The sequence below is a fragment of the Anomaloglossus baeobatrachus genome, chromosome 4 (assembly GCF_048569485.1).
Source record: "Anomaloglossus baeobatrachus isolate aAnoBae1 chromosome 4, aAnoBae1.hap1, whole genome shotgun sequence".
Taxonomy (NCBI): domain Eukaryota; kingdom Metazoa; phylum Chordata; class Amphibia; order Anura; family Aromobatidae; genus Anomaloglossus; species Anomaloglossus baeobatrachus.
In genome coordinates, this window is record NC_134356.1 from 186825809 (window position 1) to 186851742 (window position 25934).

General features: G+C 41.3%; 1 protein-coding gene across 3 annotated transcripts in view; it reads right to left on the reverse strand.

The window, feature by feature from the left end:
* PPP2R2B (protein phosphatase 2 regulatory subunit Bbeta) overlaps positions 1-25934 on the reverse strand; it is a 485791-nt gene that overhangs the window by 42468 nt on the left and 417389 nt on the right. For all 3 annotated transcript variants that reach the window (XM_075344606.1, XM_075344607.1, XM_075344608.1), the window contains 2 exons: positions 23236-23401; positions 11263-11375 (listed from right to left, as the gene is read on the reverse strand). In XM_075344606.1, the coding sequence (XP_075200721.1) occupies positions 11263-11375; positions 23236-23401 (279 nt within the window). The remainder of the gene's footprint in view (positions 1-11262; positions 11376-23235; positions 23402-25934) is intronic.

The following is a 25934-nucleotide window of genomic DNA, read 5'->3' on the forward strand; positions in this document are numbered from 1 at the left end:
GCCATTAGTCATTTACAGGACCATTTACAGTGTTCTCTGCTACGATAGGATTGTATCCAAAAAAACGGACGTCACTAGGATGGTCCAGGTAGTTGACAACCTCTTAACCATTTGTGCCAGTCACCTGACAAAATTGTCAAATTTTAGCTCATGTCGCTCTCCTCCTCCTCTTTTTTTTTTTATTTTTTTTTTTAATGCAAGCTTAGAGGGTTGTGGTCTACCATGGCCCAACAGATTACAGTTATATAAACTTGCAATGTCAGGGTATTTTTCATACAATTTTTTTCTGTTATTTTCTAGTCTTGAGGCTTTTTTTATATTTTATAGTTTTAAATTAATTTTATATTACATTCTTCTGATTCTATGTAAATTCGGCATGAACTATTTTTAATCAGTGTCAAGAACCAGGAATTCTACATTACCGAAATCCAGATAAACCAACTCTCAGCAAGGTAATTTGGTGCGATCATGAATCTATTTTGGAAAGTTGCTGTCACATAATTGTTGCCTGTTGTGTGCATTAAATAGGTTGTTATATTACCATTGTTATATGACCAGATCGAGCCCTTTACTTCAGCATTGTACAATACCTTATATTATTATACAATGCAATGGAACATGACAAATGTAAAAAAATAAATAGAAAATACCCAGAGCAGTGGAAAAATTACTTTTTGAAACACAAGAACCTTTGGGTTGAGCTCTCTATCACAATCCGAAAATGATCCTAGCAGAGGGATTTCATCTTCAGATCTAATCTATAAATTCTCCTCTCATTGTGACGCTAGGGAATGTCACTAACTCTGATGAGTGTAGATGGTCTTATCTCACTGCACTTTGGTCCATGTCATTTGACAGCTGTGACAAGGGGAAACCAACCCATTGAGAGAGAGGCAGCCAGGTACGTTTTGTAGACATGAACATGTAAAATATTGGGCTGTGCAGTGACCTGGCTACATTCCATTAATCTACAGAGCATGAAAAATAGATTATGTCTATAGCTGTAGATCCATCTAGTCCAGTCCAATCTATATCTAGATAGATGGATATAGTTCAGATCGCGCTTAATAGACCTCCGTCCTAGACACACACAAGATGGGAAAGCCATAAAGCCTGAGGTCTCTGAGCCTGTGATGCGGTGTTAAAAAGAAGTCCAAGAAAGCTACACAAGTACACAATTACAGCTAAATTCAGCTACATACTTAAAGCTGAAACACAAATATCCAACAATCTCAACTGATGGGAGATTTCCACAGCAAAATGTGTGTAACAAATATTTCATTGTAAATGGTAATTGCACAACACCATATGCTGGTAGACCTAGATCCCATGCAGGTTTGGTCTACTATTTGTATAACAGATCCGGAAAGCGACATTTAGATGATTATCAGGGAGTTTACTAAGAGCTATTGATGTGGAATCCACACTGAAGATCAGGAGAAGACCTACAACATCTGGCCTTACCTAGCCTTTACTGACCGTGGTATTGACTCGCCCACCCCAGGGCCTTAGGTGACTCGGTGTCGGGCCGGACTAGTCCGGGGTAGTCAGCGGTGGCGGGGCCCTGGCGGAGTCAATACAAAATTGTGGCGATATGGGGAAGATGGTGATAAAGTTTATATAAGATTCGTGATGCCACCTGTGGTAATTTGCAGCTATGGAGCCGCAGCTGCTGGAAGGGACCTCCGGGGCTGATGTTATAGCAGCTGAGGTGTTTCTTACTCTCCACAGGTATAGTGGATACCCTGGGGCAACCTTTGGTGCTTGGTAAAGTCTATGGTGTCTATTGATGTGGTGCAGGATAGAGCAGACGACACAGGGCTTGCAGTTAAGATGTTTTACTCACTGTTCCGTTTTCAATGCAGCAGCTGACCGATTACCGCCAGGATCCGCTGTTGTGGGCTTACGCCGATCCCGGATAGGTCAAGGGTCAGTACCGGGTGCACCCCTCTGTGTGTACTCTCTCTGGCTGTCTCCCAGCGCTCAACTGTTTTTGGATTGTTTTGCGCCTCCACCACAGGGCCTGTACAAAGGTGGCTGACCTCAGTCGTATCTTGCCCCCTTCACCAGGGATCTGTGGCGGGTTGTGGCCCTGGGCGCCTGCAACGATCTCCCAGGCCTTCGGTTTTACTTTAAGGAAATGTCTTTCTCCCCTCAGTCTAGGGACCGTCCCTGATTTTGCAGCCAGATCCCTCCACCCGATCTCAGTGGAACAGGTCACGGGACAATTGCCCTTCCGTGGCCCTGGAATCCCTTCTTTCGGTGTCACCTGGGCCTAGCAAGACCCTAGGATCTCTACCAGGAATCTCTGTCTGCTGTCCTTTCCTGACAGCCCACCTCCTCACTTCTCTACTCCTTCTCACTGACTCCTGACTCTCTGAACTTGAACTTCCTGATTCCTTTACTCACTCTGACTCCTCCCACACTCCTCTTGACTAGGCCCCACCCACACCATTGGAACCAGTGGATGGTACTTACGGCCCCATGAGCTAATCATCTATGGGGGTTACTGCCACAATCCCTGACCCGGTGTATGCCTACCAAGTGGTATGTGCAAGTTTTGTCTGTGAATCGGTAGATGACCCCATTTTTACCCGGGATGGGATACCACACCTCTGGCTGAGGTGCAATATCTCTGTGGCGACGGAAGCCTCAGGGGTGCCACAGTATGTGATCTACACTAGATCCAAATATCAGTAAGACCACCTTTGTGTCACCAGGAGAAAATATTTAGAGCTGGAGCCACATGAATTCGGGATAAAAAGCCACCACACGTGGCTCCGGAGTCAATGAAGGGAGAACATTGTATCAAACAATAAGATAAATCAGTAGGGGTTTGTTGAAACTACTAGACTATGTGCACAACACGTATTTTCGCTCTGCAAGTCACCTGAAAAAGCCTTAAAGAAAGGCTAAAAAGACATATGCACTGCAACGGAAACATAACTTGCTGTACAAGTTTTCTTGAGCTTTTCACGGCTTCAGGTTGTCAAGGCCAAAAAGTGGTTAAGAGTTGACTTGACTAGTCTTCAGACAGCTTTTACTTGGAAGCGACTCACTATTTTATACAAATTAAAATATGCATAAACATTGCTCTGCATAAATGAGTACACCCCCTTTGAGAAAATTTTAATCCTACTGAATACAAGGAAAATACCCCTAATTATGACATACATACTATATTATACACACGTGAAAAAAATGCTGTCAGGAGAGCTGCGGAAGCATGGTGTCAGAGGGAAAGCTTCACTCAAATAAACACAAGACGTTTTTCTGGAGTATATTCTGCTGCAAAATGTTGAGTGAATATAGCCTTAGATAAGAAGAATTGGAGCTAAATCAAACTCTAAAAGCCCCGATACACATAGTGAACTTGGCCGAACGCACCAATATCGGTCTTCACTCTTCCTCAAGAGATGAGATCTATGTGAGTGCAGACTTGACAACCTTCACATCACATGCACAGAGTAATGTGAGGATTAGAGAATGCCAGCTCCGGGCAGTCATATATACGCAAGTATGCCATTTAGATACTTCTGGACACATCCCGATTAGACGTATCTAGCCTTGTTTAATTGACTTGATTGAGACTAAGCACATGTAGGTGGCACTTAACTGCGTGTATGCAAATCGCATTACTTGCAGTCACATGCCCGCCCGCTTCCAACACCAGAGTCTTGACAGTGTGAACTGTACACACTATGTGAGGATTCACAAGTCTGCAGTGACAGAGTGACTACATACTTGTTCCACAAGGCCAGACAACCCCCTTGGGGAGAGAAAGGTTGGGATTTTGGAATTCCAAGAGATAGACCTCACTGATAGAGGACACAGGAGAGCTCGCCATAGCATATCAGTCTGAAATGGACAAAAGAGACATGTGTTGATCAAATGATCGTTTGGCTGACAGCTGTCTAATATGTATTGGTGCCTTAATTTAAGTTTTTTTAGGCCCCTTTATGACAGCACTTCTACTGGAATAGATTTAGAGCATCACAGTGACATGATCTAGTAAAACCTCTCAATATGACCTTTTGTAAAATATTAAATTGTTGAATGGGATTTTGATCCTTTCCTATGATTAAAAATAAAATAAAGCTAACCTGTAGTGATACAATTAACTTTAGGTATATAGTGCTGAGGAGAAAGCACAAGCCAGTGGAGTGCAGTGGAGTTTATTACTTTGCCGCCAGAAGTAAATGCTACAAGCAATTTGTTTGGCACACTGCTAAAATGTATGAAGCTTTATCATATTAATGGATGGGACACATGGCAGTACTCTACATGGCAGGAGAGAAACAGAGCATTAAATGATAAATGCAGAATATGCTGTGAAGATACAGAATGCAGGTTTTCACACTATGTTTAGAGCAAGCGCCAGGAACATGTGCCAATGTCTACGCCGAGCACAAAATCACAGTCAATGCAAGTGTGACTGCAAAAAAAAAAAAAAAATTAAAAGCTCTTTAACAGTATCTAGTTTTGAAACCCAATTTCCAGTATGTATTTAAATACTAGTTAAAAAAATAAAAAAAAATTCTATATAATACACAGTTACACACACACATTCACAATAATGTCAATTACTGTAATTGGAAAAATATAGTGAATTCTTTTTATTTTATACACCCCTTTGTTCTCAGAAATTATACATCTTAAAATGGAAAATATTACTATGATGCCAATGATTCCCACTGATCTCAGGAGAAAATGATTTTCAATGACTGCGTTGAAGGCACTATGCTGAACACGTAATAATGTAATGTTTGTGACTGTCACCATCTCATGTGGTGTTGAACTGTATTACACAAAAGACATTATAAGGTCAGGCCTCCAATAATAATCCCCGTCATGAGATAGCATCATGTCTTTCCCATACAAAAGACAGGAACCACCTGCCAGGCTGTTCTGCGAGGACATACAGCACTCCTGAGGTCACAAGGAACAGCAGGCATTTCTGAGACCGTCCTCAGTCTCACAAGGCCAGGTGTCAGCTGTCTTCTAGGAATATCTCCTCTGCAATTCTATATTTTCCACAAGGGCATTGTATGGGTATACTCAATCATGGCAGATCTGCTGCAGAGCACATGCATTTCCAGTTTTCGTTCCCTATTTATTAAACTTTGTTCGCTGTTAAGAACAATATGCTAGTGACATCTTTGCAATGCCAGAATGACAAGAGAGACCAGCTTCTGGGGCACAGTCTTTATTCGGTAGAAGATTCAACTCACATTAAAACCATTGCTAAAGTGGTGGAGGCATCCCTCACTGCGTTTCACCTGTCAAAGCACAATAATCATGACTTTGTGACTCCAGCATCAGAATCTTGCAGTGAGCTGGACTTTCTATTATATGGTTATCTTTGAAATGTACACATTGTTAGCTTGCTTACTGGGTAATTTCAATTTACATTAAAGGAAATGTCAAAAGTTTCTATATGTTCACCAATCGGGGTGCAATCAGACACCTATTTTACCTGGATATGCACCCTCAGGCTCCCTACACCGCAATACATGACGGAGGCCAATCAGAGGCTGGCATCTGACGTCAATCAGCAAAGTCAGTCAAGGGTGGGGCAGGCATGCAAAAGTCAACTGCTGATTTCTGCACTGGCTACATAAGAGGATACCATACATTGTGAAAGAAGGGGAAGGTAAGAAGAACTATTTATTTCTTTTTTAAATGGGGGGCAGTAATAAATAAAGGGGCCTAGGATGGGGCACATTATACCAGGAAAGAACCCATTATTAAAAGGATAAATGGGCCAGGATAGGGATATTAATACATAGTGGGTGGACGCATTTAGGATCTAGAGTACTACAAGAGCCCATCCATCTGAAAAACTTGAAAGTGGGGGCCCAGGTCCAATTTTACAGCCAGCCCATTCAACACTATTAATGCCACTATCTCCAAATGTATACTAAAGAAATTGTGCAAGGAAAAATTGAAGCCCTATATGTGCCATCTGTAATGTTACTATAAGGTTTCCACATACTAACAGCTTGTGGCTTTTGTTTGGAATGTGTTAGCAGCATGTTCATTACTTTATCCCTATCAATTAAAAATGGGTACATCCTCCCCTGATTAAGCACCTGCTTCCCACTATAGCTCTAGTTTGTGAGTCTGGCATCACGCTGCAGTCAATCACTGAACTCAGCAGCTCTGGTTATGTAGATAGCATGAGCTGCTGAGCTCAGTGATTGGCTGTAGTGGTGAATGAGTTTTTCTTGCTAGTCTTGATGAGAGGGCATGCTTGAGTCAGAGGCTCCCGATCCATTAAAAGGTGCATGCGCCAAGTCACAAATCGTGCTCCGATAAAGGAAATTTGTGGAGTAAAGAACGATGATGATTATCATGAATAGGACGAGCAAAGGTTGCCATGCCCCTGTTCTGCCCACTGTCAGAAGTGGGCAAAAATGGCACCAGCCCTCAAAGTCACAAAATTTTTGTACAACCTGTTATGACAAGATTGAGACTTTTCAAATATTTCTACGCTTTGATGAATTGGATCCTTAGTGCGCACATGTGCCTTTCACGTAATGCCATATGGATGGCATGACTCGATGTAGACCTGCTTTACTTCACCTGAGGCAGAGATTTAGTTGCCTTAGCCTTGACATTATATTCTAGTAAAGGCACAGTGGTCACTTTTCGCTCCATTGGTATCTAGGCTCCCAGGCCAACCACCTTATCACAAATGTTATCTATCTTTAGTAATCCATTTGTACAAGTTTCTTTACACAAATATAGGGGTTTTCTTTCATTTTTCGACCAGAAATTTACCAGTATTCCTCATTAACATTCGTTGATCTGAATTGAAATTTATTATACAATTACATAAAAAGACTTTGGTAGCCGTTAGGAACATACAGTTTGATGTGCATGTCTAAGCGGAGCAGTGTGTGTATGTGTGTGACTTAGCGGGATCTCAGCAAGCTGTCACCCTGGGGAATACAGGCAGGACAGGCAAGATGAGCTTCATCACACTTGGCTCATTCCAGCAGCTCAGGCTCAGTAGTCACATCTGTTATGTGGAACACATCCAAGATGATATCCATCCCTTTGGTGAATTTGAATGCAAGCAAAACAGCTCACTGCTTTTTCCTCTATGACCTCCTCCTGGCCTTTCATGCTTTTTCTTTCTGGAGGTATACATAGTATTAGAGAACAAGGCCGGTTGTCTACACTTTGACTAGTAGAGATGTGACAGGGAATGGCACTGTGGCCACAGAGTTGTCAAGAGGTTACTATTACTTCAGAACTACAGTGTTTGCTTTTGGCTAAGCTATATATAGACTACTCGAACAAGGATACAATTGTTATTTTGTACATTTCTTAGCAACATTACAATGAAAGATCAAGGCAGTATAAAAGTAACACGATTTTACTGTAATCAGGTACTAAATATTCATTCCTCTTAGTATTCAGGAATCTTTATCATTTAAAATTTATTGGAGCCGTAGATTCATCCCTAAATATTACCAAGTGTCACTTTCTATATTATGTACCCTCTGTGTATTTATTCTTATGTACCCTCCTTTGTGTATTTCTTCTTCCCCTGATCTATGTATAGTGCAGTAATTGTTCTTTACTGCTTGCCATGGGAGAGGCATCAACAGACTAGACCCTGCTCCCATCATATGGTTTACCTCCCTTTACCATATAAGCTGGAATCACTTGTATAGTATTTGTTAAATGAATGCCTGTGATAAATTGGATGCATAGTGTTAGATTTCTGCACACATAGCATTTTGTCCAAAAATTTCTACTTTGCTCTCATCTCCCCAGAGCACCTTCTTCCGAATGCCAATTGTGTATCCTACATGTCATTTTGCAAACTGCAAACAGGACTTATGGCTCATTTAAAAAATGGCTTTCTTCTTGCCACTTTTACATAAAGGCCAGATCTGTGGACAGATTCTCCTAACTGAGCTGTAAATCTCTACAGCTCCTCAAGAGTGACCATGGGCCTGTTGACTGCTTCTCTATTTAGTGCTCTCCATGCTTGGGATGTCAGTTTAGGTAGACGGCCATGTCTTGATAGGTTTGCAGTTGTGCCATACTTCTTCCACTTTAGGATAATTAATTGAATTAGTGCTCCGAGAGAAGTTCAGACCATGGGCTATTTTTTTTTTTTTTTTTTTTTATCTTTTATAACCCAACCCTTTTTTACTCTTCTGCAAAACTTTAACCTTAACCTGTCCGGTTTGTTGCTTTTTTTATGATTCTGATAATATTCTCACAAAAAGAGTCCTTCACAGCTTCTGGGGGGTAATTGGTTACTCAGGATTTTTTTTTAGAGGTATCAGACTACAGGGGACTTGCTACAAGTCCACATCACAATTTTCAGATTTAGAATTATAAATTATTTAGAAATCCATGTATGATTTCCTTTACATTTCACAAGTACTTGCTATTGTATTGTTATATCATGTAATCACATAAAATCACACTAAAAATACATTTAAAATGGTCAGTGTAACAAAAAAATGGGAAAGCTAACAGGGTACAAATAATTTTTTCAAGGCTTTACTATATATAGAAATACACACACAAAGTTAGGGATATTTAGCTTCCGAGGGAGACATATACATTTAACCTCCAGCTGTAAACCGCAAATAACAGGAGTGATGTCCCCACTCATCACTAATAGTTCACGATTACATCCTTCTTTTATGTAGTATACAGATATATAGTCGCAACATGGAGGCCAAAAGGACACTGCGTCTATGAATAGCAGTGAAAGTCTATGGAGCAGAGAGTGTACATCAGGGGTTTCCCTAGCGTACATGCTAAAACTCAATGTTACTAGGCCCCAACTTCATCAACAGACTAAATAGACAACTATCATGAGTTCCTTTTCTCCAGGTTTCTATTGCTCTTTGATGGCTACAAACAAGTTAACCCTTTTATATAATTTACAGAAATCCTCTAACTGATGCATTAGAACATATATGTCATCGTATAACTTGTAAAAAATAATTAATGATTATGGATTTCAGAGAACTGATGTAATACCTTGTCCCACTTAACACTAGTCATTGCTAATCATCTATAAATTGACAGTAAGTGTTAATACATTTGCCAGTTTTCTTATTTAAATGGAAGGTCGGATTACTTGTAAGCCTGTTTCTAACCCTGGGGTTTTCTATAAAGAATACTGTGCAAGCTATAGTATTAATTATATATTTCACAGATTGTCACAGTGCTACATTCTTGGATAGAAAAAAAAATATGGAGTCAGCTCACGTTCCCAAGGGTTGGTTCAATAGTAAACTTACGCAAATTTGTAGAACAATGTCAGCTGTGGCGCACGGGGAAAAAAAAAAAAAAAAAAAAAAAAAAAAAGGTACTTGGCTGATCTCAATTATATAAAAACAGAAAGTCATAAAAGGGGTTCCAGCATCCACAAAAACAAATGGAAATATAAAATATAACCTTTACTAAATCATGGTTTAAAAATGCAGAATATGCGTATGGTAAAAACTCACATGTTCCAGATCAGTAAGGATCTGATTTAAAATGTGTAAGATCACAGGAGTTTTTAATCTGTCAGGTTGTCACTAGGTGAGGTGGATCCTCCAAGGCCGAGGTGGGCACATGTGCCACTGGCATCAGTGCTGCAGGCAATTGAAGCACACAGGAGACAAGCAGCTAAAATACTGGAAATTCCAGGCAAGAGATGTTCTGGAAAAAGGACAGGTACCCGAGATACTGGAAACCACAGGTAGGTAGCTGAAGATCTGGAAGCTGCAGGCAAACAGGAAATATCCTGGAGACCGCAGACAGGTAGTACACAACTCCATAGTGAATAGAAAGTCTTAATACCATGGAAGCCACATGTGGACAGGTGATTTCCTGAATAAAGGTAACCATTGTAGGTTCGCTGGCAACAAACGAATCGAACCTTCGCGTGTCCAAACCTTGACCAAGGAGGTTCGGAAACACTAATTGGCAGTTGGAGTCTCTTCCCACATGCAGCCAGCCATAAGCATATCACCTACAGGGAAGGGTGGACGGACATTTTCAAATTATTGTTTGGGGGTTGCACACTACATCCGAGCACGCTTTTGTTATCCCCAGTGTGTGTCGTTCAAACACTGCAAGTGGCTTACACAGGGCTCAACACCAAGCGTACCTGAGCACAGCGTTGCTCGTGCGAGTTAGGTTCGCACGTAAAGCATTCAAAATCCAAAACAGTTTTTTTTTTTTATTTACTGTTTGGTTTGAAACTCATCTCTAGTTCTGAAAACCACAAGCGGACACGTAGAAGAGGTCCTAGAAGACCAGGAACAGGTAGCAGACAGAACTCTGGAGTAACTAGAAAGTCTGAATACCATGGAAGTCACAGGCGGACAGGAGACGTCTTAAAGACCGAAGACTGGTTGCTATGGACAAAAACTAAAAAAAAGTCCTAAGAACACTGATGTCTTAGTACCAAGACACAGGTGTGTGCCTTGGGGGCTTAATATAGGCATAAATAGAAAATCACATGGGAGCACGCTGAGCTTCTTGCAAAGCCCAAAGTGGATGACAAGAAAGTTAAGCTGACCTGGATTAAAGAAGCAGAACACAGACCCGGGACTGATGTATTGCACAACCACAGGCATAATTCCCCATTTGTTTAGGCATTATATACTATAGGTTATATTTTATGGTTCTATTTTTTTTGTGAATGCTGGAACTTTCCCTACATGGATTTACTTATAAATTTTGGCTGACAAGGTTTTATTAAATTTGTAACTGCTGAGTGTAGCAGGATACAGGATCTGCATATCTGGGAACAGACATTTCAATCATGCAGCCTTACAATACAGAAGTCTGTATGAGGACAGTGGACTAGAATATTATTTATAATGCTTGGGACACACAGTAGAGGAGCAGGACAGTTTTACCAGGAAAAGAGGCTCCGAGAATAATCTAGTCATGAACATCACAACTTTATAGTGGACTAATATAATATATCCTATCAACAAAAATAAAGTAATTGACAAGTGGGGGGTCTGTTATACAGGCTAGAACATAATAAATGCACACAAAGATGTAAGCTGGATGGTCTTATAATGTATACAGAGCTATAGAACACATTAAAACCAGAGTAATTGAACAGATCTGAGATATCAATTTGCTCGTATGAAAGAAATCCTTTTGATTTCTGCATAAAAGCCTGCAGCTGTTCGCGTCCAATTTGTACCAGAGAAAATCATCATTAAAAAATACATTTTGTAACCTGAAGGGTTAAATTAATAGTAACATGCTTACTCGTAATGAGGTTATTGTGCATGGGTCACGTAGCCTTCCTTCTTCATCCTTCAGGTTATAACCCTCCGGTCTCTTGTCTCGTTCACTGACTTTCCATAACTTTACGGTTTTGTCTGCATATAAGAAACAACATAAACAAATTAAGCAGTTGCCTCTTTAGGATGGGGAACCTGTATGGGAACGTGGAAAAGGGAAACATTTTGATGAGATCTCCCAGTGAGAGGCTGTTTCACCACGATAAACCCTACTATGGTGGTCATGGTCGAAAAGTTTTCACAGAGGGCATAAATTAATCTACCGTTCAAAACATAGGACCATACGCTATAAATTAAATTTCTATGTATGACAGCACTTCCCCCGGTCCTGCTGAACCTCCTTGAAAACACAAATGTTAGTCTGTTGGGAAATGCTCCTAGCATTTTATGATTAATGGACACTAAAGCAGACAACGGGCATTTTCATGTGGGGATATAATACACCAATCAGTAGCCTGCCACCGGCCAGTGTCGTCTTTGACATCATGTTCAGTATTCTGTATTCTAGTATTCTGTAATCTAGCAAAAATATAAGAGTATTTGAAGCTCAACATGATTGCGCTGTCTGGCCATGTAATAGTAGAAAAAAAAATACCGAAGGCTAGTTACAATGGAAGGCTTGTATTACAGTCAGGGGTGGGATTCAGTCTGTTTGCAAAATAGGGGCAGAAGCCTGAGGAAGCCGCTATTTTTTGCGGTGATACATGTGGGGTCTCTCCCCGTCAGCTCATTCAGTTGGCACTCTGTTTTAGACGCTCTAACATTATCCCGTTTTGGGAATCACTACACATTAGATTTCCCTATTTGCAGTTTAGATGCAGCTATCTTGACCTTATTTAATATATCAGTCACTATCCCCCACCACTTTTTTTCAATGCGTTAACAGTCCCTTAACGTGTTATGTTTGGGCTTTATGATAGATATCATAGTACTCTCTATTTATGCCTATATTTATCTTTATCTATACTTAATTGTGATACCTGTTATTGCTTTTTACACCTTACATACATTCTTTTTTGCTTATGTGACCCATCTTTGGTGAGGTCTGTTGGATTTGCATTTGTGGTCTTGTCTGGTTATTTAGCCTGTATTCAGAACAACTACTCTGCCTTGTGTCACCACTATGTATGGGGACATACCAAGCAAACGACAAAAAGGAAGGAAAACCCTGTATCTAGGGAAGGGGGAGATGGTGACCCCTAACCAAACCTACCGCTGGCCCCTGGCTTCCCTCACCAACCTAGATAGGATCCGCACCTATACGCCGAGCCAGATACCCAAGCCTGAAATAGAGCATATGTAGGGAATGGATGGAATGGGCGCTTAGTCAACCCCACTAAGCTCCAAAGAACAAACAGTGACTATGCACAGGGGATAGTAAACTAAAACTATCTCCAGATGACTCCGGGAGAGAAACTGCTACAACAAAGTTTCTCGAGATGAAAAGAAGCCGACTGATTGCACTGAAGACTTGTTAAGGGTATTAGGGTACCTTCACACTTAGCGATGCAGCAGCGATCCGACCAGCGATCTGACCTGGTCAGGATTGCTGCTGCATCGCTACATGGTCGCTGGTGAGCTGTCAAACAGGCAGATCTCACCAGCGACCAGTGAACAGCCCCCAGCGATGTGCAAGCGACGCTGCGCTTGCACGGAGCCGCCGTCTGGAAGCTGCGGAGACTGGTAACTAAGGTAAACATCGGGTATGGTTACCCGATGTTTACATTAGTTACCAGCGCACACCGCTTAGCTGTGTGTGCAGGGAGCAGGGAGCCGCGCACACTGAGCGCTGGCTCCTTGCTCTCCTAGCTACAGTACACATCGGGTTAATTAACCCGATGTGTAATGCAGCTACATGTGCAGAGAGCAGGGAGCCGCGCACACTGCTTAGCGCTGGCTCCTTGCTCTCCTAGCTGCTGTACACATCGGGTTAATTAACCCGATGTGTACAGCAGCTACATGTGCAGAGAGCCGGAGACGGCAGCACAGGCAGCGTGAGAGCTGCAGAGGCTGGTAACTAAGGTAAATATCGGGAAACCACCTTGGTTACTCGATGTTTATCTTGGTTACAAGCTTACCTCAGCTGTCAGACGCCGGCTCCTGCTCCCTGCTCGCTTCATTTGTCGCTCTCTCGCTGTCACACACAGCAATCTGTGTGTCACAGTGGGAGAGCGCCTTTGAAGAAAACGAACCAGGGCTGTGTGTAACGAGCAGCGATCTCGCAGCAGGGGCCAGATCGCTGCTCATTGTCACACACAGCGAGATCGCTAATGAGGTCACTGCTGCGTCACAAAAAGCGTGACTCAGCAGCGATCTCGGCAGTGAGCTCGCTGTGTGTGAAGCACCCCTTAGACCTACCACCAGCACAGGGGGAATGAAAGTATTTAAAGACACAAAAGGGAAGTGCTGTAGATCAACAGTTGAAAAGATGACGAAATCCGCAGGGTCCTAAAGAGAAAGGCATAAACCCCAAGCAGGGAATAAGGGAAAGTCGGAAAGCAGCTTATGTAGCCAAAAGCGGGGACCGTCCGCAGCTAGAAACTACAGGACTGGCTGTCAAGCGTGACACACCCGTGACACCTTGGTATATGACATTATAATGTAAAATTACTATATGGATTCATACCAGATCGTATTCATTTTTTTTCTAATCTGAGAGATTTACAATTTTAGTGCCTATTTATGTATCTTTGTTTACAATATTTTATGTTGCTGGGGAGATTATGGCTTTAATTGTTTTTAAATTTGAAGTAATACGGTGTCAAATAAAACTTTGGATTATTTTTGTACCTATAGGTGTACATCCGTTTTCTGTATTGATTTTTCTTTCCCTTGCTATTGTAACTTTTTTTTTTTTTTTTTTAAACAGTAGTACGTCCCCATTTATTATTTCATTTGGATATGCATCCATATTCTTCATTTTGTGAGAGTTATGTTTTACATGCCTTGCAACATATTTACCATATTTTTAGGACTATAAGAAGCACTTTTTTCCCAAAAAATTTTGAGGGAAGGTGGTGGGTGTGTCTTATAGTCTGATGGCTGCGGGGAACGGGGGTGCAGTGGTGGTGGAGCGGGTCATCAGTGGCATGAGCAGGCTGTAGCAGCGCCTACAGTGACCACGTGGGCCTGCTAATTAGCCACATTTCATAAATACTGCATCCCGACGCACATAATCTCTCAGCGCTGAAGCCGGTGCTGAGAGGTGGACGGGATAATGGGCGGGGGGTGCGACCATACTAAACAGCCGGCCCATGTGATCATCCCTGGCTCCTATAGCCTTAATTGAGCATGTGTGATTATATTCACTGCCCCCCGCGTATCATTATCAGCGTGGGGGGCAGTGAATAAGTATACTCACTGGTCATCGTTCCCGGCAGCATCGCGACGACCTCCTGTTTGCCTGCTCGCTGATGTGTGTGGAGAGCGATGCGCACAGCGATTAAGTCATCGCTGTGCGCACGGCTTCACACAGATCAGCGGCGCTGCTGTTGGCACAGACAGGAAGACTAGTGATGCTGCATGAAGTGAGGAAAGGGGAGTATAAACGTTTATGTTTTTATGTGTGCCACAGGATGCGGGCCATATACCAGGATGAGTGCATATACCAGGATGGGTGCATATACCAGGATGGGAGCACATACCAGGATGGGAGCACATACCAGGATGGGAGCACATACCAGGATGGGAGCACATACCAGGATGGGGGTGTTTATTAGGATGGTGGTATTTACCAGGATGGGGGACATATATACAAGGATGGGGATAATATACAAGACAAGAGGATCATTACCAAAATGGGTACCTTAGTTAAGAATTTGGGGACATTACCCCCATAACAGTGTCAGGAGCAGATCCTCGCCCCATAATAGTGTGTCATGACCACACTTTTTGCTTCAAATTTTATTTTCCTCCTCTAAAACCAGAGTGCAACTTATGGTCCAAAGCGTGATATAGTCCGAAAAATACGGTATTATGGGTTTAAGACCCTATTCATATCTGGTTTGAAGGAGAAACTGGAAGAGCTGCCATGGGAGAGGGTTGCGCCTTAAAATGCTAAACCCCATGCCAACATTTTGGCATACATACATTTCTTGCAAGTCAAATATTAGGTTGTGTAAAATTAGACAAAAAAGGGCTACTGATGCCCCAAATTTATTAAACAGAATAGAACCACTGTGATAAATGTAATCAAAATGTTAACTTTTAGCAAATCAGCCTTTATTTACTTGGACTTTTCACTATTTCACTTCAATAGTTCACAATAGACTATAAAGACAAACAAGTGGCAGTAGTATTCTAAAAAAAAAAAAAAAATGTGAAAAACACAGAAGAGTTTATTACCCATTATCTTATGTGTAAGTGGGGATGGGGGCACCTTCAGCTGTCTAGTCATTTTGATCCAACACAACCTCTTTAAAAGGGAATCTGTCACCAAGTTTTTGCTCCCTCATCTGAGAGCAGCATAATGTAGAGACAGAGACCCTGCTTCCAGCGATGTGTCACTTACTGAGCTGCTTGCTTTCATTTTGATAAAATCAATGTTTTCTCTTCTGCATATCTAGAAGTTATACAGAGCTCATGAATATGCTGGACTATCTGGCACCACGTAAAGTAGTCCTGTAATGATAATCTACTGCTGATTAACCAGTCATTTTAATCAAAACTACACTAAAAAGCTCAGTACGTGAAACACCACTGGAATAAGTATCTCTACCCCTACGTTATGCTGCTCTCAGATTAGGTGGCAAAAACTTGGTGACAGATTGCCTGTAATTGAAAGTAAGAAAACTTAGTAAGTATGTATATATATATATCTCATATATATATATATATATGTAGGAATGTAGGAATATGTAGACATTGTAGGAATTGCTATTCACCATGATGCGGCCGAACACTAGACATGCATGTTTTACCCTTGTATTCAGCGGCAGTGTGGGACATATTCAGGTTGACCAAGATTACTGAATACACAATAGCTTTTATTCTACATGTTAGATCATTTCCATCTTCCATCCATTTGTCTCCTGGCCCACTTGGCTGAACACGTCCCATTTAGAGAGTTGGCACAGATGTAATCACATGGTACATTTAAAAAGAATCATTTTAATTTCCTGCTGGCGCTGAAAATGTCATTCCGATTGTGGAGATAATATCCTTGTTAATCAAAAACTATTTTAAAACTCAATTAACAAAACATTACACCATGTAATTAATCTTTATACACTCACAATGCGGTTTCCCCCTCTGAACATATTTAAGACGCCTGCGAATTGTATTAAAGTGATCAATGGACTACCTGCTGACTTCTGACGAAGAAATTCCAACCCTTCAAGTGAATATTCATACAGAAGCATGTGTTTGAAAGGAGGGAAAAATCTAATCATTAAGTAAATTAGTAAAAAATGTATTACATTTTTTCCATAATAACCGAAGGATTACATACCCCTTCTCTCCTACCTCCCCATTCCCCACATCCGAATAAATATTTAGCTTAAGGATACACTCACATATGTGTATGTTGCGGACGAGTGCTATGTTTTAGGCTAAATTCACACAGAGCATCTTTTGGTGCGTTTTTGAGGTCATAAAGATGCCCCAAAATGCATCATTTCCTTCTCCCAGCAAAATCTATGAGATTTTGCTGTCCACATTGGGCATCTTTTGTTGGCTGCATTTTTGAAGATGCAGCCAAGATGCAGCATGTCAATTCCTTTTCTGTTTTTTTCAGGCATTTTTGAGCCTTTCCAGTCAATAGATTTGACTTAAAAAAACGCACTGGGCAAAATGCGGTAAAAACGCGTCAACACGTTTGTCCCGGTACTTTTTGGTGCTTTTTTGGGACAAAAACGTTGCATCTTTGTTTTAAAAAAAAGATGCCGCGTGTGAACATAGCCTTATCGGATAGCACTCGACCCAACGTTATACAATGGATCAATGGCGATCAGTATTTTTTCTCATGAGATAAAATCGCAGCATGCGGTGATTGCAGCATATTTCGGACAGCACGCATCAGAGTGCAGTCCGATTATATGCAGAGCCAGGCAATGGAGAAGATGAAGAAATTAATCTTTTCTCCACACCTGTAATCAGATTCTTGCATATGAGAGAATTGGTACAATGACACTCAGCTAATGCTTGCAGCAGAGTTTGAGCAGTGTCATTAACATATCGCATCTGATGCCATATGCCAGTGTGACCCCTGACTTAAGAAGAGAATACTTAATAGGGCGAGGCTTGTGTGGCAGGGGATGTAAAGGGCAAGTTATTTTGTTACTTTAATGGTGTTTTCTGAGATCATGAAAATTTGACCAACAAAGTAACAGAGATTTTTCAGTTCTTTTCAACTTATGGCCTAGACTAAAGACAAACTATGAATATTAGACACCTCAGGGGCTGTGTTTCAACACAATGACAAATCAAGAGGCAAGGGTGGTTCTGCAATTGCTGCACCCCCTATATTAACTACCAGACCCAAATCCTTATGTTTAGTTGCAGCTGTGCTCAGTACTGCAGGTGTATCTGCGATCTATGGAACAGAGTGGTATTATAGAGCACAGCAGCTATCAAAAAAGGTACAGAACTGTGCTGTACACAGAAATGTAAATAATAAAAGGACAAAGCAAGTGGAAGAATGCTATTGCCCCATTAAAAATCTGATTGGAGGAGGTGGCAAGTGCTACTATTTAGAAGAAAAAAAAAAAGCCTGATGTATTAATTCTTCATGGTCTTTACAGAGAACCTGACAAGTGATACATGCTGTCTGATCCACAGCCACCATGTATCAGACATTGGTCGTATGTTTTCATATAGGAATGTTTGACAAAGCCAAACATACTTTATAAGCAGCCGAGTACCAAGCTGCGTGGTAGGCTAATATGACAAGTGGGTCCCCAGTGGAGTCTTCTCACTTGAAGCCAAAGATTGACAGGTCGCTCACTATATATTATATATACATTATATACGTTGGCTATTGTATGTATAATTTTCTTTGAAACACAACATTTCAGAGTCAACCATACATATCTGGGATAATACAGCCAATGTCTGATACATGCTGCACGTAGATCAGGCAGCAGGTATCAGCTGTTAGGTTCCCCTTAAAAAAAGAATGTGCTGAGGTAAGGCATTGCCCGAGCTGGAAGAGCAGTGCCCCTTAGATACCATTCTTGGAGCTGAAGTGAACAATTTATATTGCACATGGCCGGCCTTAGCTATGTGAGACTTGTGCAATCGCACAATGCGCCGGCCACCAGACTACAGTGGGGTGATAGCAAGTTAGGTGAAAGCTACTGTGTGGACTGATGGCTGTCACCCACTGCTGTGATTCATGTCTCCAGCCTGTGATTTTTCTCACTGAGGGGAGAGGAGCTGCTCAGCAGAGAGGAACATGTGTTGTACAGTGCATTCATTCTCCTCTGTGAGCAGAGCTGCCGCTGGTGTCGGCTCTGGGGGGTGGGAGAGGCGGCAGTCACAGGATGGAGAGCCTAGCTCAGCAGAAGAAGACAAGGAAGCTGGGAACTGCTGTGCATGACAGACATAACAATGGAGGCTAGAGTGTCGGTATATAGGTGTACGACTGTTTCTATAAAGTGTGTCTGGATTGGATTTATGGTAGGATGCATTGGGCAGAAGACAACATAATATGTGTTAACACCAGTCCTTAGCTGCCTTAAAGCATGTCAAATCAGAGAAATCTGCTTCTTTCTCTGTCAGAATTACTCGGTCATTATCAAACGTCTCAGTTCTGAGGTAAAATGTGTGTCTGTGAGGAGGTGAGAGCTGCTACTGAGGAGATGCTATGTAGCTAGAGGGGGCGGAGCTCTGCCTCTAGCTCCTCCTCCCTCCTGTTGTCATAGAATCTCCTCAGTAGCAGCTCTCACCTCCTCACAAACACACATTTTACCTCAGAACTGAGAAGTTTGATAATGACCGATCAATTCTGACAGAACGAGACAGATTTCTCTGATAACATATTACAAAGTTGCTTAGATTCATGCACACTATTGATTTAGGAAATAAAAATTAAAAAAAGGACTGTTACGCTTTAATTATCAGCGCAACATTTTCACAGTGCCAAGGATTACGTGTATAGTAACCCCCAGACGCAGGCAAAAATCACGTGGGTAACAGGTATATATGGCAGCTGACACCCTGCAGCTATAAATGCAGCCTGTGTGTGAATAGAAAAATAATTTTTAACAGAGGGAATCCTAACTGGTATCATTGCTCCCAGAGCGACCTCATCTACAGAACGGTCATGTTATTTATGTCATATGGCGAATATGGCAAAAAGAAAAAATTAAACATATCCAAAATGTTTGTTTTTCATCAAACTGACACAAAAAATGGATGCAAAACAATTAATAATTCATATTAAAATAAAAGAAAAATGTCAAATGAAAACACCAAATCGTTCATAAAAAACAAGCCGCAATATGGCTCATTTGTAAAAAAAAAAAAAGTTACAGCTCTCTTGTAAAATATTGTTTTTAGTGTGTTAGAGTAGCAAAGCAGAAAACAAAATGTATAAAACCTGGTTTCGCTATAATTATACTGAAAATAAAATCGGTATGATCACTTTTACCTCACAGTGAACCACGCAAAAAAAAATTGTAAAAACAAATATAAAATTGCTGTTTGTTCATTCTGCGTCTGAAAAATCTGAATAAACAGCGATTAAAAAAAAATGTTATGTACCCCGAAATGGGACAAAGATCTCCTATGTTGCGCAAAAATAAGCCCTAATACAGTAATTTGGTGGCAAAATATATTTAATTTATTTTTATAAAAAAAAAAAAAAAAATAATCATTTTTCGGCCAAACGATGCTTCCACAAATCCGCCATCACAGCAGACTCGCCCATACACAGAAGCACTCGCTCGGCCAAACACAGGAGCACTCGATCGGCCAAACACAGGAGCACTCGATCGGCCAAACACAGGAGCACTCGATCGGCCAAACACAGGAGCACTCGATCGGCCAAACACAGGAGCACTCGATCGGCCAAACACAGGATCACTCGATTGGCCAAACACAGGAGCACTCGATTGGCCAAACACAGGAGCACTCGATTGGCCAAACACAGGAGCACTCGATCGGCCAAACACAGTATGTTTTCCATGATCAAGATAACATGTCTCCTAGGGATCAAGAATTCAATAACTCCTCAAAAAAGGAAGGCTTCTTGAAGCGGTTTCAACAAAAAACTTGTCCTTTTTGCTGGTCTACAAAAAGAACAAGATAAACTGCACAAAAGCCTTATATGCAACATCTCTGCAAACAGTATCACACTTGAAATTTGGGATGACACCAAGCTGCGATTCACATGAAACTGCCCAACCAAAAAAATGAGCCAGAGCATGAGTTGGTATATGTGGAATAGTATGAGCACCTCCACAACGTGGCCATTCCACAAACAAAACACATGGGAAGATATATAGATAAAATACCCAGCTCAGAAAGCGGGACCATGCACCTTATTGTACACAGTATAAAATTACAGGAAAATATATATATATAAAAAAAAAAAAAGGAGCATAAGTTGGCATATGTGCAATAGTAAGTACATGTACACTGTGGCCATTTCACAGACAAAACCCAAGAGTAAAACAGTGTTAACCAACTACCCTATGTTAGTTACATTATTATTATTATTTATTATTATAGCGCCATCAATTCCATGGCGCTTTACATGTGAAATGGTTATACATAATAGGGACAAGTACAATAATCAAACAGTACAAGACACAGACAGGTACAGGAGGAGAGAGGTCCCTGCCCACGAGGGCTCACAGTCTACAAGGGATAGATGAGGATACAGTAGGTTAGGGTAAAGCTGATTGTACGGCGCTGTATCAGACTGAGGGTTACAGAGTTACCGTAAATCGGTTGGTGGCAGCGAGTTTGTGCCAAGGATCATTGTGGGGCAGCCAGTGAGATTCGGGGAGGTTTTTATATATTCCGTCCGCGGAGGTCGGGGGAATATATACCCTACTCTCACCGGGGACCCTTCAATAATCGGCATAAGTAGAATAGCGGCCTCCTTGCTTATTGTCGGGCAATTCCATAATTGGCCTGACTATAAGAGGGGCGCTAGAGAGCGCGTCACGTGTTCTGTGTCGGTCGGGAGGTATAAAGGAGGGGCGTGACTCCCGCTTGTTACCCCCCGATCGTGACATTGGTGGCCAGCACGGGGGATTTCTGAGTGACCCCCTCCTCCCCCCCCGGCTACTGACTGACTGTTACATGTACTACTATTATTTATCCATTTACTTACTATAGGGTATATGTACATTGTGTGTTTTCTCTAGGTTTTGTATGTGAAACTGCCTGTATTTTCATGCACTCATACACAGAGATATATTGTACATACTATGTAAAAGGGTTGTTGACCAGTACTTCGACATTGATGGCATATCCTTAATCTTTGATAAGTCTCCATATCAAACGGTTTGTGGTCTGACCCCTGTCACGCCCATGTTCAGTTGTGCACAGGTCTCTCTGCAGCCAGAAGTGAAGCAGATCACAGCTCCATTCATGGTGTAGGGGCTCCTCTTATATAGAAACATCCCCATTCATGTACACTAAACAATGAGATGGAGGGGGGGTGGCAACAAAAATAATTTTTGCACAGAACACCATTTAAACTAAGGATATGTGCCCACAATCAGGACTCCCTGCGTCCTGGATGCTGTGGGTCCTGACCTGCAGGTCCACGAGTCTCCTCCGCAGGAGACTGCAGCTGCTCGTACCCACGATCAGGGTTCAGTGCGCTGCTTGTGTTCTCCCTACGGAGGACGCATGCGAATCTGCAGCAAACAAATTACATGCTGCGGTCTGGAAAGCCGCACCTCAGGTCAGCGTTTGCTGCAGAAAAAATAAGCACAGTGGGCACGGGATTTCTAGAAATCCCATCCACTATGCTTGTACTGTACAACGCAGCGTTTTGGAAGCAGCTGAAGCATGCTGCGTCCAAAACGCTGCAAACACTGATCGTGGGCAAGCAACCCAAGGTCGGCCCTGATCATGCATTTCTTATAAAGAACTGTAGAATAATAATTTCAGAAAGATCAAAAATCCCCTTTCTGGACATTAGTGTTGAAGAATAGGAGTGTTATCTAACTTTCCACAATAAAGTAGGGATTTGGTTTTTGTTTTTTTTTTATTATTGGGCAGGGTATAACTGTGTGCCATATTAATTTTGTTCTTCATTTCTGAGATACAAAGCATTATGAAGAAGCTTATTAACAAAAAAAAAAAACAAAAAAAAACCATGGTGTCACCCAATCCATAACAATGGAATTGGTTTCTTTCAACACATCCTTCAGTTTTCCAACATTTCTTAAAGAAAGCTTAGACAAACTAAAACCCTGAGGGGCATGAGATTAGAGTTGAGCGGATCGGGTTGCCGCCGAAGTCCGGATCCGATCCGGAATCCGCGGCCATACAAATCAATGGGGAACGGGATCCGGGATGAACGACAACGAGAGAGAAAAGAAAAAAAAAAAAAAACACAATCCGGATCGTGTGCACCGAATCGCGGGTACTGGTCGGACTCGGATCGGGCTCTCAAACCGTGCGGACCTGGATTTTGCAGATCCGGGTCCGCTCAACACTACTTGAGATCTATTCTATTATTCTAGTATTCGAGAGCAATGCAATACAAATTAATGTGACCTTGGAAACAATATTGTGGCTCAACAGAGGCCATAAATATCAAACTCTTGGAAAACTCCTTTAATTTTATCAGTACCGGATCTGGATGGGATTCATTTGAACCAGGAAAATGACCAGGTCAATCAGGGATGAAGCTTGTAACTCTGAAATAAAACTATGCCTCTCCCACTATAATTCTTGACTTGGACCCATCCTGCGCAGAAAATATAATGGTTCCACCATCAGTATGGTTAGCACTCTTCTAATTCATACTTACCATTAGTAGATAGCAAGAAATAAGCGGCATTCTGTTGAGGAAGCCATCTTATCTTGTTTATTTTTTCTTCTATCTCTAAACTTTTCAAGTAATCGAATTCTGGCTCGTGGCTCTGGAAAGTGCTGTAAACATTATACTCTCCTCTTCTGTGAGGTTGGCTCTTGCTCTGTCATTGAAAGAAAAATGTTTTATTAGCAACGGTAATTTGTGAAAAATGAAATAACTCTTAGGGCAAAGGTCGAGGAAAAGAAAAAGAACGGTGAAGGTCTTTTTAAAATCTCTTATACATTTTTATTTTTTTTAATTCTTTATTTAGTTGCAAACATGGAAACATTACAAACTAATAAATAATAATAATAATCTAACAAGTGGCATATTACAATCTGTACAAGTCATATTAACAGCCACCCCACTGTAGCATATAAGAGTAACCACAACATACTGTAACCCTTCCATGTTAGCCCATTTTTCAACATAACCAAGGGGTGCCAGATCTGGCAGAATAACAGAAAAGGGCAGACAAAGAATAAGTAGAAAGGAAACAGAGAATAGGAGAAAGAAGCACAAAAGAAGAGAGATAGGAGAAAAAAGGGAAACACATTAGGGAAGGAACATGAATCATGAATTATACATTCCTATTAGGGCACTCGTGCACTTAAGACTAAAGTCCACCGATATCAGTGGACTCATTCAACAGTCTAATGTGTAAGGGGGTCTCCCAACTTTCCCCCAACACATGATGAAGATCCAGCAAGTCTAATTTCCAACTGAAGATCCTATTGTTCTTAGTGAGACAATCCACCAACAAAAAAAAAAAAGTCTAGAAGTGGCTGTAATGTAGAGAGCACCGGTGCGTTTGGCAGAGTAAAAACTCCTGTGTATGGAGGAGTCGGGAGAGAGCTGCCAGGCATGTACTGTGTATGGGGCCCCATAGTCCCTGTTCTCATCACTTTTTCATAATTTCGGTATAACTAAAAAAAGCTTATTATTATTATTTATTTATAAAGCATTGATTCCATGGTGCTGTACATGAGAAGGGGGTTACATACAGAATACATATACAAGTTACAATAGACAGACTAGTACAGAGGGAAGAGGGCCCTGCCCTTGCGGGGTTACATTCTATAGGATTTTGGGGAGGAGACAGTAGGTGGCTTGTAACGTATATGATAGATAAAGTCTGTAACTGATGCATACGGCTCTGTTCACACCACATTTTTGCCCACGCTTTGCATGTACACCAATGCAGCTCCACACTGTACATGTTAAACTTTGTCAAATGGGTTCAATCACCAATGGAGGCAAAATCTGGTATATGCCAGTAACAATATGGCATAAAAGTAGCAAACTTACCTGATGGTTCAAATAGAAAAGTACAAACACAAGTCAAAATACTGTACTTTTTAATGTAAGTACATGAGTAATGATTGTCACCCTATGCTTCACAGGCATCCGTCAAACTGATATATCAGGAGATTTTTAATACTTTTTCATGACATCTATAAAATGTTGGCAATAAGTCCGGGGGTAAATCAATACATTAAATGATTAAATGGATACCTGTGACATCCATCAATTGTAGGCTATAATAATATATATCTTTGTGATGAATAGTATAAAAAGCCATTCAAAATTTCATGACATAGCCATTATGCTTATCTAGCTTGCGGCTGTTGAATGCCCCTATTTGGCACCCATCACAACAAAATGTATATGTTGGGAAGTCCTTATGGGTGTTCCAAAAGGAGCAAAAAAAAAAAAAATAATGTTCTGTGTAGATCAGTCAAAAGTATGGACACACTTGTTCATGCAATGGTTTTCCTTGTTCCGATTGAATGTCTGTAGCTAAACCACAAATCACAGCTAAACTTGCAATTGGTTTCCAACAGTCTTAGGTGTTCATTGAGGTGCTGACCACTTGTTGTCTACTTTGTCTTCTTTCTGCAGTCCAACTCATCCCAAACCATTTCAATTGGGAAGTAAGTGGTCGTGTGACGGTGGAGACCAGGTCATCCGATTCATCCCTCGCTTCCTTGGTCATTTAGCCCTTACACAGCCTGAAATAGTGGTTTAGGCTATTGTTCTATTATGACACAAATTATGGTCCTACTAAGTGTAATCCAGATAGGATGGCATATAGTTGCAGAATCCTCTGGTAGCCATGCTAAGTAGTTGTGCCTTGAGTTTGATGTAAAATCAAAAACAGTATCAGCAGCAAAACACACACACACACACACACACACACACACACACACACACAAATGGTGGTTGATACCAAATGTCTCAAATTTTGACTAATCACATAACAGTACAGATGATCTAATGTTTGAGCCAAGCAACACAGGCACAAACAAACCTATTCTTGTTTATGGTCCTCTGTAGTGCCTTCTTTGCAGAAATTTCACCATAAATTCCTGCTTCTCGCAGTCTCCTCTCTGATATTACGAGTCTGCTACTTGATGTCAGTGCATTATGAGGACTTATCTAAAGTGCTATCAATTTGAATTTTCTGAGGCTGATAATGCTGATCAACTTTTCTACAGCAGAGGTAATTTTTGGAGTTTTTTTTCTTGATGCTGTCCTTGTGAGAACCAATTTTCTCATAGTGATTGATTGTTTTCATGACTGCACTTGAGGATATCTTCAAGGTTCTAGCACTTTCTAGATTGACTGACTTTTATATCTTACTGTAATGAGGA